At 53.3% G+C, this 22,862-nt stretch overlaps 2 protein-coding genes across 3 annotated transcripts; both read left to right on the top strand.

Annotated features, from left to right (window-relative positions):
* Nucleotides 1–713: 713 nt before the first annotated feature.
* Nucleotides 714–2,123, top strand: ABHD16B (abhydrolase domain containing 16B; the record flags this gene model as incomplete). Its single annotated transcript, XM_080716844.1, has 1 exon — nucleotides 714–2,123. One exon carries the CDS (start codon nucleotides 714–716, stop codon nucleotides 2,121–2,123), a length of 1,410 nt encoding a protein of 469 aa, XP_080572970.1.
* A 5,003-nt stretch (nucleotides 2,124–7,126) lies between these two features.
* Nucleotides 7,127–22,385, top strand: TPD52L2 (TPD52 like 2; the record flags this gene model as incomplete). 2 transcript variants are annotated; one of them, XM_080716752.1, is made up of 4 exons in its annotated part: nucleotides 7,127–7,267; nucleotides 16,096–16,197; nucleotides 21,494–21,535; nucleotides 22,359–22,385. In XM_080716752.1, exons 1-4 carry the CDS (start codon nucleotides 7,166–7,168, stop codon nucleotides 22,383–22,385), a joined length of 273 nt encoding a protein of 90 aa, XP_080572878.1. In that variant the 5' UTR covers nucleotides 7,127–7,165. The 2 variants fall into 2 exon arrangements, with proteins under 2 accessions (XP_080572878.1, XP_080572879.1); XM_080716753.1 differs by lacking the exon at nucleotides 21,494–21,535.
* Nucleotides 22,386–22,862: the final 477 nt, after the last annotated feature.

Raw genomic sequence — 22,862 nt, 5'->3', positions numbered from 1 at the left:
GGAAGGTAGAGCTGTGGGAGGTTTGAGGGGAAGAGGGAAGCTAACCAGGGGCTGCAAAAGAGGAACCCCAGCCAGGCAGGACCCACCTGGAGAAGGCCATCGCTGCTGCCAGCTCCAACAGAAAGAGGATCCAGAAAAGGTGGCAAAGGGGCTTTCCAGCCTTCCAGGAGAGCGTGCAGGCCAAAGCAGGCACTGCCTCTGCCCGGCAAGACCCTGGAGCTGTGGGGAGATGGAAACCAGTGGACCCCAGGCTGGACTGCCCCCGGCAATGGTGGCGAGGCGTGGGAAACTCTGCTTTCTTCCTAGGTAGGTCGTGGCATCCTAGGTAGGTCTGGTGTCTCTGGCTGCCCATCTTCAGTCCAGAAGGCACGGCTGTGAGCGACTCCAGGTACTAGGCCGCCGAGGGCGTGGCTGCCACAGGGTTCTAGGCCTGCACGTCAGGGCAGAACTTGAGGTCCACCATACTGGGGAACCCTCATGCGTCCATCGCCTCTCCCCCAGCAACCGTGACTCACAAAGGCGGATGCGGCCCCCTTTGGCTCTGGAAGGCCCAGGTCATAAAGGCCATTAGGGCCCACCCGGAGGAGGGAGGCGGAGACACGCCCCAAGACTGCTCTGCACAGAGCCGCCGCCGCCCGCGGGTCCGGGCTTGGGCCTCCCTCTGCCCCCAGCCCTCCAACTGGGCTTGGGGCCAGCGTGGAGCCTCCGAGCCAATGTGTGTCATCTGCTTCGTGAAGGCGTTGGTGCACGTGTTTAAGATCTACCTGACCGCCAACTACACCTACAACTTCCGCAGCTGGCCCGTGGACTTTCGCTGGGATGACGTGCGCGCCGCCGGCGGAGCCAGGAGTGGCCACCGCGCGCTGACCTGCGCCGCCGCGGCCGCGGGCGTGTGGCTGCTGCGGGACGCCGCCCGGGGCGGGGACGCGTCGGGCCGACCGTCGCACACGGCTGGGAGCCAGACGCAGTGCCTTCTGCAGCAGATCCGCGAGCTGCCGGGGCAGCTGGCCAGCTACACGCTGGCCCACTCTCTCGGCCGCTGGCTGGTGTACCCGGGCTCCATGTTCCTGATGACGCGGGCTCTGCTGCCGCTGCTGCAGCTGGGCCAGGAGCGCCTGGTGGAGCGTTACCACGGCCGGCGTGCCAAGCTGGTGGCCTGCGACGGCAATGAGATCGACACCATGTTCATGGATCGCCGCCAGAACCCCGGGAGCCAAGGCCAGGGCCTGCGCCTGGTCATCTGCTGCGAGGGCAACGCGGGCTTCTACGAGATGGGCTGCCTGTCGGCGCCGCTGGAGGCCGGCTACTCCGTCCTGGGTTGGAACCACCCGGGCTTCGGGGGCAGCACGGGCGCCCCGTTCCCTCAGCACGACGCCAACGCCATGGACGTGGTGGTCAAGTACGCGCTGCACCGCCTCTGCTTCCCGCCCGCGCACGTGGTGGTCTACGGCTGGTCGATCGGGGGCTTCACCGCCACCTGGGCCACCATGACCTACCCGGAGCTGGGCGCACTGGTGCTGGACGCCACCTTCGACGACCTGGTGCCCCTCGCGCTGAAGGTCATGCCCCAGAGCTGGAAGGGGCTGGTGGTGCGCACCGTGCGGGAGCACTTCAACCTCAACGTCGCCGAGCAGCTGTGCCGCTACCCCGGGCCCGTGCTCCTGCTGCGGCGCACGCGGGACAAAGTGGTGAGCACCTCGAGCCACCTGCCCAGCCGGCCCCGCAGGAAGGTGGACGGCAACCGTGGCAACGAGCTGCTCCTGCGCCTGCTGCAGCACCGCTACCCGGCCGTGATGTCGCGCGAGGGCCGGGCCGTGGTGACCCGCTGGCTGCGCGCCAGCAGCCTGACGCAGGAGGCCGCTTTCTACACGCGCTACCGCGTGGACGACCAGTGGTGCTTGGCGGTGCTGCGCTCCTACAGTGAGCACCGCGAGGAGGAGCTGGAGGACAAGGCCCTGGCGCCCCACGGGCCCACCTTCCCGTGGCCGGTGGGCCAGGGTCTGAGCTCGCGGAGGCGCCGTCAGCTTGCACTGTTCCTGGCACGCAAGCACCTCAAGAACGTGGAGGCGACTCACTGCAGCCCACTGAAGCCCAAGGACTTCCAGTTGCCCTGGGGGCTGTAGCTCAACCCGCTGTGGCTGGGGCATTTGGGTGTTGCACACCCTCTAGGCCCCGGTCCCTTCCCCTCCTGCATCCCCAACAAGAAAGCTGGCCCTGCAGGGGTCCTGGCCTGGTGTCTGGGGGAGGGCGGGCAGTGTGTTCAGCTGTGCTGGTCCTTCGGTATGCATTCAGACCTTTCCTCTGTTCCTCCACGCGCCCTCCCTCCTCCCAAGCTTGTCCTCCGCACACCCCTATGGACACCTGTGGGCAGTGGCCAAAGGGAACGCAAAGATGAACCTGACCCAGTTCATGGCAACGCTGTGTCATGGTGCCTCATCACTGCCAGAAACCGGCTGTGGGGTCTCGGGGGGTACCCTGCCCCTGGCCTAGGGGCCAGGACAGTGCCTGAGAAGAGGATGCCACGGAGCGTTCAAAGGTGCAAGCTGTCCCTAGCTGGACACGGGCACTGTAGAGCTACAGCACAAGCCGTGGCAGGTGAACACTCCTAGCTGCTTTGCAGGTCCCTCTTTCCACCTCCATCACGTTTTATTTATTTATTTATTTTTTGGTGGTACTGGGGGTGGAACCCAGAGGCTTTCTACCTCTGGGCTATACTCCCAGACCTTTTTTTATACTTTATTTGGAAACAGGGTCTCACTAAGTTGCTGAGAGCCTCACTAAGTAGGTGAGGCTGGCTTCGAACCTGTGTGATCCTCCTGTCTCAGCCTCCCAAGCGCGGGGATTACAAGGGTGCGCCACTACGCCCGGCTTTTGTTTTTGTTGTTTTGGTGCTACTGGCATTCTACCTCTGAGATACACCCCCCCCAGCCCTATTTTTTATTTGGAAACAAGGTCTCATTAAGTTGCAAAAGGCTTCACTAAGCAGCTGAGGCTGTCCACAAACCTGCAATTCTGCTGTCTCAGCCTCTCAAGTACTGGGATTACAAGTGTGCGCCACCACGCCCAGCTTCCTATTTTTTATTGTTTATTTTGAAACAGGGTCTCACTAAATTGAGGGGGGGGCCTTGCTAAATTGCTGAGGCTGGCCTGAATCTGGGACCCTCCTGTCTCAGCCTCCCAAGTACTAGGATTACAAGCGTGTCCACCACGCCTGGCTTCCCACCTCCACCACATCCTATGGGGCCAATTCACAGAGGGACTGTAGACTTGGACAGTATACAGGGCATCACTGGGCCTAGAGACACTTGCACTCACCGCTCGTTGCTGGGCACTCTCTTGGGCCAGGCTCATGGCTCAGGCATGCAACACAGAATATAAAAAGGTTTCTGTTCACTACCACATGTAATACAGTCACTTCATGAAGTAGGGACTATTGGCTGCCCCCAGTTTTGACAAGTGGGAAGACATATCACTGGGTGCCCCAGAGTAGGGTGTGGCAATATGAATAAAGCACCTAGGCCCATGTAAGTGAGGAGGGCAGCCAGGGGAAGAAAGGGGCTCTGGGAACAGCTTCTAGGCCTCAGGGATAGTACCCGCAATGGCCCTTTGGAAGGGGATAGTGTAGTCCAGGACTATCTGATCAGAAAAGGTGTGAATACTACGTAAAGATTTTCTTCCAGGAGCCAGTAGGGGGCAAAGAAAGGCCGTTGTGGTACTTGTAGGCTGGTGGCCACGCCCCTCCCCTTTGAAGTCAGGCAGGATCTTGTCCCAGGGTCTTCCGGAATCTCCATAGCCCCTCCACAGAGTGACTCTGGGTAAGTTATTTTAGCCTCAGTCGTCTTATCTGCAAAGTGGGGGAGGGCATCAGTGTGGAATCAATGGGTGCTGTGGGTGAAAAAATCTGGGTGGCTACAGGGCGTGGAGGCAGGTGCGCAGACGCGCTGGGCTAGGAGTCCGGTTACAGAGCTTGAGGGCAGCAGCGCTTGCGGGGCTGAGGACAAATCGCGGTCTCATCTTTTTCTGAGCGACCCCAAACAACAAAAAATCCCCCCAAAGGACGACACGGGGGGTAGACGGGGAGAGGTTGACTCTCAAAGTTAGGGGTCGGGTCTTAGATTCCCTCGGATCTAACCCACCAAGGTGCGCGCCTGGGGAGGTCCTAGGCAGCCGCAGACACGCCCAAGAGCTCCGCGGCTGCCATTCCCAAATTTCCCAGGGCTACGTTGGATGGTCCTCCCATTTCCCACCTCCCCTGAGCTCGGACGACTCTGGCCGTTCTACCTGTGAGTCTCGCTGGTGGATCCAACCTGGGAGGGATTTTCCCAGGGTCCGCTTTCTGCTTCTCCAGCAGCTCGGGCCTATCGGGTTGGAATGAATAAGCCGTCTAAGGGCCAAGGAATGGTCTCATTGGATGCTGGCCGTGGAGGCGGGAGGAAGGCGGGGCTAGTGCCTGGGCGGAAGTGGTCCGGCGCAGAGCTTATTACGTGGTGCCGCGGCGGCCCGGCACTTCCGCTGGCTCGTGTGTACTAGGCCGGCTACTCCCCGAGCCGCCCGCGCGGTTACTGTAGCGCCCGCGACCCCGGCCCCGACCCCGGCTGCCGCCCGGCCGCCTCCTGAATATGGACTCCGCCGGCCAAGGTACCCGCTGGGCCCGGCGCCTCCGCTGCAGACCGGCCCGAGCGCCCCGCGCTCCGCCACTCTCGGGCGGCGTCTGGCGCCCCGTCCCCTCCGCCTGCGCGCAGCCCCGCGGCCTGACCTCGAGGCTCACTGGGGCTGCGTGTGCTCCTCGGCGGCTCCAGCAGCCCTCGGCCTCCCCGGCACCGCGAGGTCTCGTTCCCCGACGCCTTTTCCTTTCCCCAGAGTTGGGTCTTGCTCTTACTGGGCCGCTCGCTCCCTGCCGCCAGGCTGGGCTGCCCTCCATCCCTGCGCAGGCCCCTCGGGGGCACCGCCGGCCCCTGAGCCAGCCCAAGCGTCAGGGGCGGCTCCTGGCAGGGGAGCGGGGCCGAGCCTGCCCTGGCGCTCCGCACACGCCCCTGGAGAGGGGTGGTTTCCTGGGGAGGCGGCCAGAGTGAATTACGGCACACCCTGCACTCCAGGCCTTTTCCCAGAACAGATGCCCAGTGCTAGTATGAGGTGGCCACTGAGTTGAGCCTAGGAGATTAAAGTCTTGAGATGGTGGTACAAGTCCGTCGTCAGCCTTGGGGCTCTAGGAAGGAAATGCTGAATTCCCACATTGACTTAAGTGCACTGGGTAAGTTCAGGAAGCTTCCTCAGTGTTGGGCCTGTATCAACATACTAATTAAGCATGATTTTCCTGGGTTCTGATACTTTGTGAAAGTAGTTTTATGCCAGTGTCTTGATAGCTGTATACAAAATGGTCCAGTATCAGTGTCTTGCCTTGATAAACTCAGGAGGTTTGTTTGTATTACTTTTATCTGTAATTCAAGGAAGCACGACGAGCACTAGATTCTGATCACAAGACCAATAGAGGGTTGGTAATAGAGAACACTTGCTTAGTATGTGCAAGGCCCTGGGTTTAATCTTCAGTACCACAAGGAAATAAAATGAGAATAAAGGCTTTTTTTTTTTGCAGTGGCACATGCCTGTAATCACAGTATTTGGGAGCCTGAGACAGGAGGATTGCAGGTTTGAGGACAGCCTCAGCAACATAGAGTAAGCAAGCTAGTGAGACCCTATTAACAAACAAGAAATTAAAGAAAGGGCTGGGGGTGTAGCTTAGAGGTAGAATGAACTTATAGGGTTCAATCCCCAGTAACACACACACACACGAATAACATAAAACGCTTGAGAATGATACCTTGGTTTCTTTCCAGTCTTCACGCCTTTATTTTAGCTTACTCTGGAACATATCTTACCACTGTAAACTCCATTATTCACAAAAAGTGCCGGTTAAGAGGGAAGGTGTTTTTAGCTGGGCATGGTGACACACGCTTAATCTCAGTACTTACGAGGCCGAGACAGGAGCATCACAGGTTCGCAGTCAGCTTCAGTGACTTAGTGAGGCCCTCTGCAACTTAGTGAGACCCTGTTTCAAAATAAAAAAAAATGGAGCTGGGGGGGGGTGTAGCTCGCAGGTAGACTGCCCCTGGGTTCAATCCCTAGTACTGGAAAAAAAAAGTAGTTTTTTATTTTTTTTGCGGGTCTGGGGATGGAACCCCAGGGGCATTCAACCTCCGAGCTATACCCCCTGCCCTATTTTTATTTATTTTGAAGCCAGGTCTCACTGAGTTGCAGAGGGCCTCACTAGCTGAGGCTGTCTGTGAACCGCGATCCTCTGGTCTCAGCCTCCCAAATGCTGGGATGACAAGCGTGCGCCCCCACGCCTGGTTTATGAAGGTATTTTCAATGCTGTTTGTGTAGAGGTACTAAACAATAGTCATGTGTTTGGAGTTGTAAAGAACTGAAGTAAAATTTCTTTCTAATGTACCTTCTGGGTTTCAGTGCAGGCAGTAAGATGCACTTAATGTGAACAAGAGTACAGGAATTTGAACCTGCGTTGGGGTGACAGAAGTGCTGCGCAGTGTACCTCTTACCTCTGCACGTGCTGGCAGGCTCTTGGCTGTGTGGGTCAAGGATGGGCTTAAAGGGGATCTTCGTTTTGCTGACTTCTTGCAGGGGCTTGATTAGCTTGATTACCAGCACATGTTCTGTATATATACTGTTAGCGGGTTCCTGGCAGACAAGGTGAGTGGAAAGCAATGCTCCTTGTGTTTAGGGTCATATTAACTTCTTTGTTCTGAAGAGCAGAAGTTCTATTATATTTGGCAACTCTGATTGTGGTGAGCATTTCATGCCTGGGAAGTTAATATTCTTACAGGGAAACCAACGTAAGGACTTGGCTGTTGTGGCCAGCGTTTCTAGTGCCCCCAACACAGGCAGTAAGGGGTTCGCATCTGATGACCTGAGAGGTAGCTGCTCTCCATCTAATGCGCAAACTATCTTCATAGGCCTTTCACAGGAGGCTTGCTGGCCTCCATGGTCTCCCTCTCTCCCTGGTCACCTGTACTTCCACCCTTCCTTCCTTCCTGGTGGAGACCTTCTCCTTATTTACTTCCTGATAATTTACTTGACACTTTCTGACCTCGTTTTGTCTCTGGCAGATATCAACCTGAATTCTCCTAACAAAGGTCTGCTGTCTGACTTCATGACTGATGTCCCTGTTGACCCAGGTGTGGCTGCCCAGACTCCTGCGGTTGAGGGTCTGACAGAGGCGGAGGAGGAGGAGCTCAGGGCTGAGCTTGCCAAGGTGCTGTGATGGCTGTCTGTCCTGAGTGTCCATGAGTTAAGGCCCTATGGGGTTAATGAGGGGTGAAAACACTGCCTCTGCTCTGGAGGGACTGCCCTGGGGGTCACTGACCTGCTTTGTGTTCCTACCCATTACAGAGGCCCCCCCCCATCTTTTTTTAGGTGCTGGGGATTGAACCCAGGGGCATTCTATCTCTGAGTTACACCCCAGCCCTATTTATTTATTTATTTATTTATTTATTTATTTATTTATTGTGGGTCTGGGGATGGAGCTCAGGGGCATTTGACCTCCAAGCTACATCCCCTGCCCTATTTTTTTTTATTTTTTATTTTGAAACAGGGTCTCACTAAGTTGCGAAGGGCCTTACTAAGTAACTGAGGCTGTCCGCGAACTGTGATCCCCCAGTCTCAGCCTCCCAAATGCTGGGATTACAAGCGTGCGCCACCATGCCCAGCATTTATTTATTTTATTTTTTATTTTTTTTATTTTTTTGGTGGTACTGGGGTTCCTGGAAGCCCTTCTACCTCCGGGCTACACTTCCAGACCTATTTTTTACATTTTTTAAATTTGGAAACAGGGTCTCCTAAGTCAGCGTGTGCGGCTGGTTTCGAACCTGCGCGATCCTCCTGTCTCTGCCTCTCAAGCGCGGGGATTACAAGCGTGCGCTACCACGCCTGACGCATTTATTTATTTTTTAAACAGGGTCTCACTAGGTTTCTGAGAGCCTCGCTACATTACTGAGGCTGGCTTCAAACCTGTAATCCTGTCTCAGCTTCCAGAATACTGGGATTACAGGTGTGTGCCACCATGTCTGGCTCACCCCCACCCTTTTTAGTTTTGAACTGGAGATGGTTTGCTAAGTTGCTGAGAGTGTCCCTAAGTTGCTGAGGCTGGCTTGGAAGCTGTGAAGCTCTGATCCTCCTGTCTCGGCCTCCCAAGTGCTGGTATTATAGGAATGTGCCACTGTGGCTTTTTTTGTGTGCACAGCTCCATGGAGTGGGCTCAGGGCCACGTGGTAGTGGAGGCATGGCTAATCTTATCCCACTCCTGCCTGGTACTTGGTAGGTGCTCCAGGAGGAGAAGACCATGGAGGTATGGTTCCTTTGAGCTATCTGCTGGAGTCTTCTCTGTTGGAATTATCCCCTAACAGTTTCCTTTTTTCCTTTTCTTTTTCTTTCTTTTTTTTTCTCAGTGCTACTGAGGATTGAACCCACAAGTGCTCCACCTTCCCATAGCCCTTTTTGTTTTCTGTTTTGAGACAGGGTCTTACTGAGTTGCCTAGGCCAGCCTCAAACTTGACATTCTTCTGTCTGTGTCACTGTGCCTGACTCTGTGTGTGTGTGTGTGTGTGTGTGTGTGTGTGTGTGTGTGTGTGTGTTGGTTCGTTGCTGGGGAAAGAACCCATGGGCTTTCTACATCTGAGGCTCCAAGATCTGAGCTATACCCCAGCCTTATGTATGTATGTATGTATGTATGTATGTATGTATGTATTTATTTATTTATTTATTTATTTATTTATTTATTGGTATAGGGGATGGAACCCAGGGGCATTCTACCTCCAAGCTACACTCTCAGCCCTATTTTTTTATTCTTTTTATTTATTTATTTATTTTTGGTGGTACTGGGGATGGAACCCTTCTACCTCCGGGCTACACGCCCAGACATATTTTATATTTTATTTGGAAACAGGGTCTTGTAAGCCAGAGAGGCTGGCTTCGAACCTGCGCTATCCTCTTGTCTCCGCCTCCCAAGCACGGGGATTACAAGCATGCGCCACCACGTCCAGCTTAATTCTTTATTTTGAAACAGGGTCTCACTGAATTGCAAAGGGACCTCACTAAGTAGCTGAGGCTGTCCAGAACCACGATCCTCCTATCTGAGCCTCTCAAATGCTGGGATTACAAGCTTGCACCACCATGCCCAGCTTTCCCCAGCCCTATTTTTTATTCCACCATGCCCAGCTTTATTCTTTATTCTGAAACAGAGTCTCACTGTGTTGCAAAGGGCCTTACTAAGTAGCTGAGGCTGTCTCTGATCCTCCTGTCTCAGCCTCCCAAATGCTGGGATTTCAAGCGTGCTCCACCATGCTGGCTTGAAATATAATTTTTTTTTTGGTGGCACTGGGGATGGAACCCAGGGGCCTTTTACCTCTGGGCTACACTCCCAGACCTATTTTATGTTTTATTTGGAAACAGGGTCTCTTAAACCAGCTGAGGCTGGCTTCGAACCTGCGTGATCCTCCTGTCTCAGCCTCCCAAGCGCGGGGATAACAAGTGTGTGCCACCACACCCGGCTGAAATGGAATTTTTTTAAAAGAATAAATGCTTTAAAGCTGGTCGTGGTGGCACACGCTTGTAATCTCAGGACTTGGGAGGCTGAGACAGGAGGATCGCATAGGTTTGAAGCCAGCCTCAGCTACTTAGTAAGGCTCTCAGCAACTTAGTGAGACCCTGTTTCCAAATAAAGTATAAAATAGAAAAGCTCCTGGGTTCCACCCCCAGTGCCACAAAAAATAAAAATAAAAAATAAGAATAACTACTTATTTCCCAGCATTCAGAAGGCTGAGACAAGAGGATCTGGGTTCACAGACAGCCCCATCTACTACTTAGTGAGGCCCTTTGAAACTCAGTGAAACCTTGTTTCAAAATAAAGAATTAAAAATAGGGCTGGGGATATAGCTTGGAGGTTCCATCCCCAGTACCACAAAAAATAAAAAGCACTACTTATGCAGGAACTGAAAATATGAAATGAGGAACTCATCTTATAGCAGGAAAGCTTCAAAGGACATGCTTGTAATTCCAGTACTTGGGAGGCTGAGACAGGAGAATCACAGGTTTGTGGCCAGCCTCAGCTACTTAGTAAGGTCCTCCTTAACTTAGTGAGACCCTGTTTCAAAGTAAAGAATAAAAAATAGGGCTGGTCATGTAGTTTGGAGATAGAATGCCCCTGGGTTTATTTAACTCCTAATACCACCAAAAAATAAAGAAGTAACTTTTTGCCAGGTGTGGAGGTGCATGCTTGTAATCCTTGTGCCTTGGAGGCTGAGACAGGAGGATCCCAGGTTCAAAGCCAGCCTCAGCAACAAAGGGACTTTCAGAAACCTAGTGAGACCCTGTTTACAAATAAAGAACTGAAATAAGGCTGGGGGTGTAGCTTGGAGGTATCTGGGGGTGTAGCTTGGTTCAATCTCCAGTACCAAAAAATAGTACTTTTTTAAAAAGACCGCTGGGCGTGGTGGCGCACGCTTGTAATCCCAGCACTTGGGAGGCTGAGACAGGAGGATCGCACAGGTTCAAAGCCAGCCTCAGCTACTCAGTGAGACTCTGAGCAACTTAGTGAGACCCTGTTTCCAAGTAAAGTATAAAATAGGTCTGGGAGTATAGCCCGGAGGTAGAAAAGCCCCTGGGTTCCACCCCCAGTACCACCCAAAAAAATTAAGACCTAGCCAGGCGTAGTGGTGTATGCTTGTAATCCCAGCATCTGGGAGGCTGAGACAGGAGGATCTGGGTTCACAGCCAGCCTCAGCTACTTAGTGATGCTCTTTGCAACTCAGTAAGACCCTGTTTCCAAATAAAGAATAAAAAATAGGGCTGGGGGTATAGTTCAGAGGAAGAATGCCCAGTACCACCAAAAAAAAAAAAAAAAAAAAAAAAATTAAGACCTAAGCCGGGTGTGGTGGTGCACGTTTGTAATCCCAGTACTTGACAGGAGGATCACAGTTTCACTGCATCCTCAGTTACTTGGTGAGGCCCTGCACAACTCAGTGAGACCCTGTTTCAAAATAAAAGAATAAAAAGTAGGGCTGGGGGTGTAACTCAAAAGCAGAATGGCTGTGGTTTTAATCCTCAGGACTGCAAGAAAAAGAAAAAAACATTAGGACCTGAGGAGGTTCAAGTCTTTATTATTAGGAATCTTTTTGTTACTTACCCCAAAGTGTCTGCAGCACCAAGAGAATTGCTTGTTGGCTTGTGCAGTTGGCTTTGCTGAGCCTGGAGCTGACCTCAAGCACATATGCTGTCACGAGGGCAGTTTCTCTGTCCCTTGGGTCTCTGTCCATCTGTCTATATCAGCTCTGCTCCCTTCTCACTGCATAGAGAACTTTCATATGGAGTGCCATCGGGGCCGGATTGCCAGTAGTTTTAGCTGCTAAATCTAAGCTCACACTTTGAGCCCAGGGGCAAAGGGGCTTCTCTCCTAATACCCATTCCAGTTCCATAGAACTCTGAGAGGCCTCACCTGTCATCCTGAGACAGTCCTTACAACTGCCCTTGTGGGACAGTGTTGCCAACCCAATCAGAACCTTGGGCTTGGGGGGGGATCGACAGTTCTCCAGAAATTGGGGTGCTGGGTCAGGTAAAAGCAATAGCTGCTGCTGTACCCTAGTCCTGAGGTGGGCTGTGTTTTTGTAAGTGGAAAGTTCTTACATAACTCTGCAAAACTCAATTGCAGCCTGGGTGATGTTGGTTGCTTCCTGAAGTGATGATGGCCTATCATGGCAACTTCATGCTTTTCAGGTGGAAGAAGAAATTGTCACTCTACGCCAGGTCCTGGCAGCCAAGGAGAGGCACTGTGGAGAGCTGAAAAGGAGGCTGGGCCTCTCTGCCTTGGGGGGGCTAAAGCAGAACCTGTCCAGGAGCTGGCATGATGTGCAGGTCTCGAATGCGTAGGTACCAGCCCATGCTGGGGACCCCCCATTGGTCAGGGAGCATGCTCACCAGGGACGAGCCCCTGCCTCGCAGGTGGAGGGAGAGTGTGAGTTTGGTGGACGAGACGTCTTGTGGGCACAGAGCTTTACTAACGAAAGGCCTTAGGCTCCTGGCTTAGGGACTCTACCTGGGTTTATTGAGTCTACATATGTTTGAAAAGGTAAATGAACACACCAGTTGTCCAAGCAGAAATTGACAAGACGAGGTGGTTTAGGGTCCAGATTGGAGAATACCTGAGGTCTTTAAGGAGAATGACTTTTCTGGGTCTGCTGAAATGGACAAGAATCTTCTAAGCATCACATGGTCACAGCCCAGGACCTTTGACCCACATGTGACTTGGGTCTCTGAATTTGGGAAGTGCTGCCTTTTGCAATGGGTGTGGCCTGTGGCTCCTCTGACTCAGCTTGTCCCTTAGGTGGGAGATGGGATGTTTCCAGGAGCCATGGCCTCTGATGACGGGACTCATCTGTGGAAACCCCACCCAAGGACGTTGGAGGTTTTAGGTCCCAAAGGGTGTGACTGTCAGAACATTTTGGAGCTGTGGGGTGTTGCCCCCTGGCTCCCTGCAACAGTACTATTCCCAGGAGTCTTTTATCAGCAAAATACCAGGGGCTGCCTTGTCTTCCCGCCAGCTGTCCTTCTGTCTCCCTGGAGTCTCACCTGCAGTTTGAAGCCTGGTTTAAATCATTCTAAATATTCACCACAGACTTTTCTGTTTTTAGCTATGTGAGAACTTCTGAGAAACTTGGAGAGTGGAATGAGAAAGTGACCCAGTCTGACCTGTGAGTGCCTCTGCCGCCAGCACCTCCTTCCTCTGCTCTCCTGACTCCCTGGGGTAGGGAGGCTCTGCACACTTGGCACCAAACACATTTTAGCGTTTGGTGGCTACTTTTCTCCTCCTGAGTACAAATAAAACCTTCTATTAAACTCCTATGGGACAAAGTACAGTAGATGACAGAAACCTACTTAGCTAACAGATCACACTTAGACCTTTGCTCTGCCTGGCAGATGTGTGAGCAGAGCGGCCTCAGCTGGGCTTGGCAGCACTTGTAGAAGCTTCGTGGCATTAGGCAGGGGCCAGAGTGGTCACTACTACCGGGTGTGATTTTGTTGATCGTGAGTTTTTGTCCTCTTCTCCCACAGACCAAGATCTAGTTTTGGTATCTTGCAGCTTAAGACGTACTGAGCAGCTCAGGTGGGCGGGGCTGCTGGTATTGCAATGAAGTCTGGGAGGTACTGCCCTATTAGTCACAGGGAGTGTCAACGGAGCATGAATCACACGCTGATAGCTTTGTGTGTCTAGCAGAGCAGTAGTTCAGAGTGATTTCTGCTGTTTTGCGGTCCTTACTAGAGCTGCTATGTCTTCTATCTGCTCCATCTGGTTGTGATGTTTCTTAATGAGGCAGAGGTACTATCCACACAGAGTCTCCGTGGGACCTCTCTGTCTTTTGTTTAAGAAGTGCTGTTATGATTGCTCCTTCCACATTTGGGCTGGAAGGAGATGTTGCTGCTGAGTTTGTCCTGAAGTTGCCTGGGGACCAGGAGGCTTGCTGTGCTCGTGGGCTTTGCCCACTGGTGTCACGTGGGCTGGGACGCTGTAGCAGTGTGTTCCCTAGTATTCTAAGGGCACTGGTGGGCTTTTTTTGTTTTTGTTTTTGGTACTGAGCCCAGGGGCATTCTACCTCTGAGCTCCCTGCCCCCAGCCCCTTTTGTTTTTATTTTGAGACAGGATCTCACTAAATGGCCAAGGATCTTGCTGAGTTTCCCAAGCTGGCCTTGAACCTGCAGTCCTCCTATCTCAGCCTCCCAAATACTGAGGTTGCAGGTGTGCACCACCATGCCTAGCTTTGGTGGACAGTCTTTAGGGCTGCAGTAGACAGTGACTTTGCTGTGAGCAGATGTTCCTGGAGTGGAGACCCTGTTTTCATCTGTGAGTCAGGGTGTACTGGGCAGGCTCACAGTACAGGTTTAGTCTAAAAGTAGTCTTGGGAGACTCTTTGTGTTTTGTTTTGGTACTGGGGATTGAACCAGGGGCATTCTACCTTCAGACTATACCCCCATCTCTATTTTTAATCTTTTTTTTTTTTTTTTTTGGTACCGGGGGTGAAACCCAGGGGCATTTGACCTCTGAGTTACACCCCCAGCCCTATTTTTGAGTCTTTTTATTTTTATTTATTTATTTATTTATTTAGGTGGTACTGGGGCTCCTGGAAACCCTTCTACCTCCGGGCTACACTCCCAGACCTATTTTTATATTTTTATTTAGAAACAGGGTCTCGTAAGCCAGAGAGGCTGGCTTCAAACCTGCACGATCCTCCGGTCTCAACCTCCCAAGTACTGGGATACAGGCCTGTGCCACCACCCTGGCTTAGCTGGTCCACTTTGAGTTCTTTGGGTGCAGGTGACAGCAGACAGAAAGCTAAAGAGAGTTCCAGCTGACAAGCCCCTGTTCCCATCTTTGCCTCCAACAGCAGCATGACTCGGGTGTGGGACTTAGCACTAGTTGCTCTACAGGGAGCTGGTATTTCCAGTTGGCCCAAGTGGGGCTGAGGTAGGGTTCAATCCCTGGTGCCACTCGACTTGCTTGCACACTCAACACTTCTACTTTAGACTATTTTACTTTCAGGGGAAAGCAAGATTGAAGATATGTTCTCACCTTGTACTTCTGCAGCTGGATTTTGCCAGCCCTTAGTTACCTTGCACCTGGTGTCTGATGAAAAACACTCTTGTTTCAGTGCAGTCTGTTGCGTGCAGAGAATCTTGCTTCCATGCTTTGGTAGAAAGCGTGCAGATGGCTGTGTGTGGCCGGTGCCAGCAGGCACCATGAGGAAGGCCTGGGCGCTGCAGAGCTCCTCCTGGGGAGCCGGTGCATGGTGTGTCCTAGGTCTGCCCTGCCCTGGCTTGCAGCCCCCCAGACTACCTCGTGGGCGTTGTTCGGAGGTGGCTGGAGGGCAGCAGATACTCTCGCAGGGTCCTGTGGGGAGGGGTCCGCTGTGGGAGCAGGAGCTCAAAAGGCCCTTGCTGTCCCTCTGCGTCCTAGTAGCACTCACAGGATGGAGGAACCTGCATCCTGAGAGGCCAGCCCCAGCCCCAGCTCTTAGTTACTCCCTCACTTCGCCAGGCATGTAGATGAAGCTCTCCATGCCGGCTGGGTGAGGCCAGCAGCCTCAAAAGCCTCCCCATCCCTGGCTGGCCGCAAGTTCCCTGGCCTTCTTCCTCGAGGAGCTGCGCCTGGAGGTTTTGATTCTGGGCTTTGGCGAGGGGCATTGGCCTTGCGTTTGCAGTGGCTGTTGGACAAGATCTGACAGCCTCAGCACTGGCGCTCATGCTGGGCCCAAGAGTATCCCGGGCAGCCTCAGCACCTTGCCTGCCTACCCTGCACCTTCCTGCGAATGCTGGGGCTACACATTGGTGTCCCAGTGTGATGTGTCCATGTGTGGTGGACACTGGAGGGGGGATAGGAGGGGGAGTGGCCATCTTTGCTGTGGGCCAAGGCCCTACCCATGCACAGTTGAGGGAGCGCAGCATGATCCTGTGCTCTGAAGTGACATGCAGACTGGGAAGATTAGTGGCCTTCTCTCTGGAGATGGTCACCTCTGGGGCCTGTCGGCTGTGGATTCCCCAGCAGGTGCGGCTGGACTTTCATTCTCTCTAGGGACTGTCTTATGTGAGAAAAGGAAAGGGAAGCTTTGGTCCTGCATTGGCTGGTTGGTCAGAGCTTGGGACTTTTCTGGCACTGCCCTCCCAGGTGTGTAACAGACCCATAGTCTCTTCCATCTGTTTTCTCTGTAATAGGCAGGTGTTTCCCAAGCAGTCAGAGGTACTGTGAGAAGGCAGGAGAGTGGCCAATTCTTAGGAATGGTGGAGGGGAAGGTGAGAGGTCAGGTGTCATCATAGGGTCAGGAGGTTGTGGCGCCCCAGCTCAGAAGCAGGCCCGCAGTGCAGCAGGGAGAGCTTGGGTGCAGACAGGTGCTCCATCTCCATGCGAGGCAGTGAGTGCTGCCACCTGCCAGGCCCTTCCCACCTCTCCCTGGGGTGTTCCCCTGGGGCTTTGTGTACTTGGTGATGGGTTTTGGCTGCCCTTGCTGTTTGATTGTTCTAACTGCTATGTCTTTTTCCCAGCTACAAAAAGACCCAGGAAACACTCTCACAGGCAGGCCAGAAGACGTCTGCTGCCCTGTCCACCATGGGCTCTGCCATCAGCAGGAGGCTTGGAGACATGAGGTGAGACCCCTGAGGCCTAACTAGGGCAGTGTTGAGGAATTATAAATCTGTGGGGAGCTGGGCTTGGATATGCCTGGGATGGCCACTCCAGCCCGCACCCGTCAGCATGTTCGCCCTTGGAACTCCTTCGTTTTCTGCTTTCTGCCTTTGACCATTTTCGTATTCTTATGAGAGCAACAGACACTAGTCCTCTGGGCAGCCTCTGAAGCTTGAGACTGCTGTGGGTGGGGGGGGGGGGTTCTTTTCCCTGGAGCTCTGTCGAGAGGCAGTGATGTGGCCTGGGGTTTGGGATTAGGATGGGTTATCAGTCTGGGCAGGCTACGAGCCATCTGTCTCTAGGACTGGTTTTCAGGTGTCTGCCTGGTCCAGGGCTCAGAGAGAGTCCAGGTAGGGACCAGGATGCTTGGCCTCTTAGTGTTCTTTCCCAGAGCCAGTGGGAACGTTGTGGCCCTCAGGTGCCTCAGTGAGCAGGGCAGGGGCCAGGGAGTAAGGGTGGCTCAGGCACTTTGCAGCCCCGGCCCTGGCTCTTTACTCTGGGCTCCCAGGCCATGTTCACTGGTGTCTTCTGATAACAGCATGGTGTTGAGGGGACTGGGTCCTGGGGTCTGGGCATGCAGCCTGGTATCCTGCCTCCTGAACGTATGCTTGGGCAAGGCCTTCCTCATAGTTAGGAGAGCCGCAGACAGATGGCTCTGAGCATCAGAGCATCCTGGCTTAGTCCCTGTGTGCTCCACCTGCCCTGCCCCATGCCCAGGACCAGGTCCCTCACTGCTGGACTTAAGAACATGCCTCTCTAGCCCCTTGACAGATCCCTGATCAGAAGAGAAGTGTTTCTCTTCTGTCTACTTATTTATTGTTATGGTACTGGGGATCAAGCCCAGGGCCTCACACACTGAGCCACACCTGCGACAGGTGGTTTCTGGACTCACTCCTGTTCTCACAGTGGAGAATCTCTCCACGGAGTTTCTGAGATGTGTTGGCTCCTCACCCCTTTCCTTCCAGTGCCTCGGTAGGACTTAGTGTGTGCTTCTCTGTTGAGCCGGCTTCCCCCTGCCTGCTTGGGTTAACTGGGATTGCCTGGGGGTGAGGGGAGCACTCTTGGACAGCTCTGCACCCTGCACTTGAGGCGAAGACACACACACACATCCAGAGACCACCGGTGAGCAGAAGGGATGGCTTCTGTCCTGGAGCTGGGCTCACCTGTGTTTTTGTTTGTTTGAGGTAATCTACCCCTTCAATGTTTTATTTATTTTATTATTTATTTATTTATTTTTGCAGTATTGGGGATGGAACCCGGGAACATTTTATCTCCAAGCTACACTGTCAGCCCTATTTTTTCTTATTTATTTATTTATTTATTTATTTATTTATTTATGTATTTATTGGTACTGGGGGGTGGAACTCAGGGGCTTTTCTACCTCTGGGCTATACTCCCAGACCTATTTTATACTTTACTTGGAAACAGGGTCTCACTAAGTTGCTGAGAGCCTCACTAAGTAGCTGAGGCTGGCTTCAAACCTGTGCGATCCTCCTGTCTCAGCCTCCCAAGCGCTGGGATTATAAGTGTGCACCACCATACCTGGCTTCAGTGTTTTATTTTTAAAAGTTTCTAACCCTAGCTGGGTGTGGTGGCTCACGCTTGTAATCCCAGCATTTGGGAGGCTGAGACCAGAGGACCGCAGTTCTGGGACAGCCTCAGCTACTTAGTGAGGCCCTCTGCAACTCAGTGAGACCCGGTTTCAAAATAAAGAATAAAAAAAGTTTCTAACCTTGGAGAAGCTGCACAACCCCTGTTCAGTGTGTATCTTTTATGCACCTCCACACTGGGGCTTTGGACACACTTCCAAGTAGCTGTGGCTGGGTGCCCTTATGGTGGCCCATGCATGCAGGCTTGTTCACCACAGCAACACGGGGCCGAGGTGGAACTCTGATCTATCTGGCAGCAGGGTAGGTTAGCTGGATCACTACTAAGCTCCTGGGGTGACCCTGCAGGCTCAGCTGCACAGTGGTAAGTCTGGTGACAGCCCCAGGTCACAGAGCACTTGTGGCCTGGCCTTGCTCCCAGGGATTGCTGTGGAGGTGAGGCAGGCTGTCCCAGTACCAAAGTGGAGAACTACCACCTGTTCTTTCTGAAATGGTCCATCTTAGACACTTCCAATAGAAGAGCTTGCTGAGCTGCATTGCTGTGAGGAGCATTCATCCCTTTTTGGCTGCTTGCTCATTTTAAGTATTCTTACTCCCTTTTGAGTTTGTTTCCTGGGTGGAAATTGGAAGGGAGGGCAGAGCCCTGGTGCTGATACCATGGCAGCAGTGCAGGCTGTGTTGATTGGGCTGTTCTTTAGACAGCCTGCCTTTCTAGCCAGGTGCATGCCTGTAACCCTAGTACTTGAGAGGCTAGACAAGAGACAGGTTCAAAGCTGGCTCAGCAATTCAGCAAGACTCTGTTTCAAATATTTTTTAAAAGGGGGGGGGGTGTTAGGGGTGTAGCTCAGTGGTAAAACGCCCCTGGGTTCAATCCCCAGTACCTAAACAAAGGTGGACTGTCTTTCTGTGGAAGCACGAGGACGTGATCCCATTTTTTCACTTTCTTTTTTCTCCCCTCCCCTTCCCTCCCCTTCCCTCCCCTCCCCTCCCCTCCCCCTCCCTCCCTCCCTCCCTCCCTCCCTCCTTCCTTCCCTCTCTTTCTTTCTTTCTTTCTTTCTTTCTTTCTTTCTTTCTTTCTTCTTTCTTTCTTTCTTTCTTTCTTGTACTGGGGATGGAGCCCAGGTCAGGTCATTTTACCTCTGAGCGACACCCCCAGCCCTAGTTTTTATTCTTTATTTTGAAACAGGGTCTCACTGAGTTGCTGAGACTGTCTGCGAACTGCAATCCTTCTGTCTCAGCCTCCCAAATGCTGGGATGACAAGTGTGCGTCACTACGCCCGGCTGCTACTCCTTTTCTTTCTTTCTTTTTTTTTTTTTTTTTTTTTTTTTTGGTGGTACTGGGGGTGGAACCCAGAAGCTTTCTACCTCTGGGCTATACTCCCAGACCTTTTTTTATATTTTATTTGGAAACAGGGTCTCACTAAGTTGCTGAAAGCCTCACTATGTAGCTGAGGCTGGCTTCGAACCCGTGCGATCCTCCTGTCTCAGCCTCCTAAGCGCGGGGATTACAAGCGTGGGCCACCACGCCCGGCTCTGCTATTTTTTTTCTGACAAGGAATAAAGCTGTGCTTTTTTCCTGAGAACTATTCCTTGGGGCAGGGGGAGGTGCTGTAACCTCTGACGTCAGGGCAGCCATGGCAGATCCGCATCATCTCACCAAGTGGTTACATGCCATTTCTGAGGCTGAGTACCATCAGCCTCCTTGTTTAGAGATGGAGGCAGAGAGTGTAGAGCTTCCTGAGAAAGAGAATCGGCCCACGAGGCTGAGAACATAAGTTTACGGGTGGGTAATTCCTGATGGGCCCTTCCTGATCCTTGGCTCTAAGGGTATCCATGATAGTGCTGTGCTGGGGCAGGCTTGGTCCAAGAGGCCTCTGGCATGCCTTGGGGCCCGAGGGAAGATGAAGTGGGAACTGGATCCAGGTCAGAGATTGATTTAATTGGTTTACTTCAGGGTCAGATCCTCTCCCATTCACGGGGTGGTAAGCCTACTCTTCAGCAGTTCTGGGTTGGGAGTGCCTCCCTTTTGGTTCCCAGCATGCTAGAGGTGGTGGGCCCAGCCTTGGAATGCCTGGCTGTGTTGCTTTATGCTACCAGCTGCCAATGGACATGCACATTTCCAGTTTGGCCTCTGTGGTGATGGATCTCAGAGCAGAAATGTTCAGCACTAAGGGTGCTAAGGTTTTCTTACAAAGTGCTTGTATTCCTGTTCAGCTTTGGAGAAGTTGGGCTGCTGGGCTATGGGCTCTAGCTGTCTGGCTTGCCGAGACACATCAGCGCAGTCACCACTGCTGGGGCTACCGTGTTGCATGCCTGATTTCGGCCCTCCCTGGCTTCTCCCTTTAGCCTCTAAACAGGTGTGGACACAGGAGCATCTTGTTCGTGTGGCCATGCCCAGGGGGCAGAGCTGTGGGCCCATGGTGCCAGTTGTGCACTCGGGAGCCTTTTGTGGCGTCGGGCCAGGCGGCATGTCTTGCTGTCACTGCCAGCGTGAGCACGGGGTAGCAGTCACTAGTGTCCATACACTGGCCCTGCCTGGCCCGGAGCTGAGCAGATACCCAGCCCAGCTGCAGAGGGTCTTGGGCAGTACCACCTTCCTTGTCTAATGCTACCTTCCTTCTTTTCTCCTGCTGCCGCCTTTCAGGGCTCATCCGTTCTCACACTCCTTTAGGTAAGATTGGCCCTGGCACCTGTGGAAGGTTGCTCTCTGAACAGGGAGGGCGGTCTCTGGTGGGGCCCTGGGGGGCAGTGCGGCTGAGGTGGATGAGGGTGTGATGGACGTGCCCTCCAGTGTGCCCCAGCCAGCGGTGTGGTCCAGGCAGTGTCTCTGGCCTCTCTGTCACTCTGCGGGCCCCTTGAGTGCCTCGCGCCTAGGCGGGCTCAGCTGCCTGCTCCCTGGGCAGTGGGTTGCTGACCTGGCTTCTCAGTGCGTGGGTCTTGGCTCCTGCACCTGAGCTCATTTCTGGAAAGAAACCTTTTCAGTAGGAGGGTGATCCAGCCTCTTGCTTGTTCTCCATCCGTGCAAATGCAGGTCCTATTTCCTCCCTTCCTAAGAAGCAATCCTGGCTAAGCTTTGTCCCTTTTATTACCTGAGAGCCCGCAGATACTCCTCCTCCGAGTCCACTGCCTGTCTAACTGTGTGCACTGTGCCACATCCTTGTGGCTGGTCTTGGGAGGTTTGCAGCCAAATATGGAACAATCTGTGGCTTTTATGGATTTTTACTTAATTTGTCCTGAGGGTTTCTCTTTTGCCAAAAGATCATTACTTCACTGACACCATCTGAAGGCCGTGTGAACCAAGTACTTTGCAAAGCCCTAGGCTTCAGTGTTGGGGATGTAGCTAGAAGAGGAGTGAGTAGCCTGCGTGGAGCCCTAGCTCTGATCCCCAGCACTGCAAAAAAAAAAAAAAGACCCAGGCCTAGGTGTCCTTACAGTTTCCCTGTTCTAATGCTCTCCTGTGGCAGTGCCACACTGCTGGCTGGTCTTGGGCCTGTGGAGCCAGAGGAGGGAGGCCTTGGGCTGGCTCCTCCCGTGGAAGGCCAGAGTTTGCTCCACCTCTGCTTCTGTCCCCGAGATGCTGTTTGTGTGCGCCAGCCTGGTGCCCTGTGCTGACTCTCGCTTCCTTCTCTGCTCCCACCATGCTTCCGAGCAGCAGCTCCTCCATCCGCCACTCCATAAGTATGCCAGCCATGAGGTAACGTGCGCCGTTCGTCCTCGTCTCTCCAGGGTCTCCGTCTCTGGGGGGTTGGAGCAGCTCCCACCAGTCACACGGTGTACTTCCTATCCTGTGGCCGCCAGAGGTGGTCATTCTGCCAACCTGGGCCCCGTTCTGAACTTCGCTCATCTTGGCCCTGGTTGCTTACGGGGTCAGCAGTGATGGAGAGGCAGAACATGGATGCTGACCCCACTGCAGTGGGCTCTCTTTGGAGGCCTCCTGGGTCTCAGAGCACTGGGAACTCTAGAAGCAAGGTGTGTCGCTCCCTGCCTGGTGGTTCAGGTGCGGTGGGACTCAGCAGAGCCCAGTCCTCACCAGGAACATTTTTGAGGATCTGGTTGGGTGAAGGCCGATAGGATAGGGGCTGGCCTGCGTTTTTTTTTTTTTTTTCCAACTCACCCCTCTGCTGTTCTAGAACTGTCTTCTCTTTTTCTTTCATTTGGCTACTGTGAGAATATGTGGGGAGGACTCCAGGACTTCCTACAGCCCCAGTGCAGCAGAGCCAAGGGTGCCTGTTTAGAGCAGGGAGGTGTGTGCCAAGTTGCCTGTGTGACCTCTGGGCATGACCTAGGATTGGTGGGTTTGGCTGATCTCAGTTCTGACCCGAGGAGCCCCACAGTGACTCTGGTTGGACTCTGCTGCAGGGGTTGCCCACCTCTTTTTAGGTGTGTCACATTTTACAGTGAGATCTTGGGATGCTGTCATGATCCTCCAGACATGTCCCTAGCCCCGAGGCCTTCACCTCCAGGAGCCGGCACCTAGTTGCTCTTCACACTAACATCTCCTCCCTCTCTCTTTAAAGGAACTCTGCCACCTTCAAGTCATTTGAAGACCGAGTGGGGACCATAAAGGTAATTGTCCCTGGACTGTCGGGCTCCCTTGAAGGGTATGACTGTATGTTGGCTTGTTTGTTTTTGTAGACTCAGTTATCGAGGGAAGTCCCAGGGAGGGGTCCCTTATCCTTTACTTGGCTTCCTCCAGTGATGACATCTCACAGAGCTGTGGTGTAGTGTCACATTGAGGCGCAAAGACCACGATTGCCCCAGACCTCGTGTAGCCATGCCCACCTGCCCTTGCCCTGCCGCCCCCAGATCTGCCCTGTATCTCGTATTTCTGTCATCTCAAGATGGTGTGTAGGCCTTTGGGATTGGCTCTCTCCGCTCTGTATGATTCCGGGCACCACTCCCGTGCTCCCTCAGTGACCGTCTTCTGTGCACTGCCAGGCAGCATTGATGTCGCGTGTTTATGTGGAGAACTGAGCGCAGCCCGGGGCTTGCCTTGTGTGTGTGTTCGGGTTTTCTTCTGA

This window comes from Muscardinus avellanarius (assembly GCF_963383645.1).
Source record: "Muscardinus avellanarius genome assembly, chromosome: 19".
Lineage (NCBI taxonomy): Eukaryota > Metazoa > Chordata > Mammalia > Rodentia > Gliridae > Muscardinus > Muscardinus avellanarius.
Note: the sequence above shows the minus strand (reverse complement) of the source record. Positions and strands in the feature narration are given on the sequence as shown.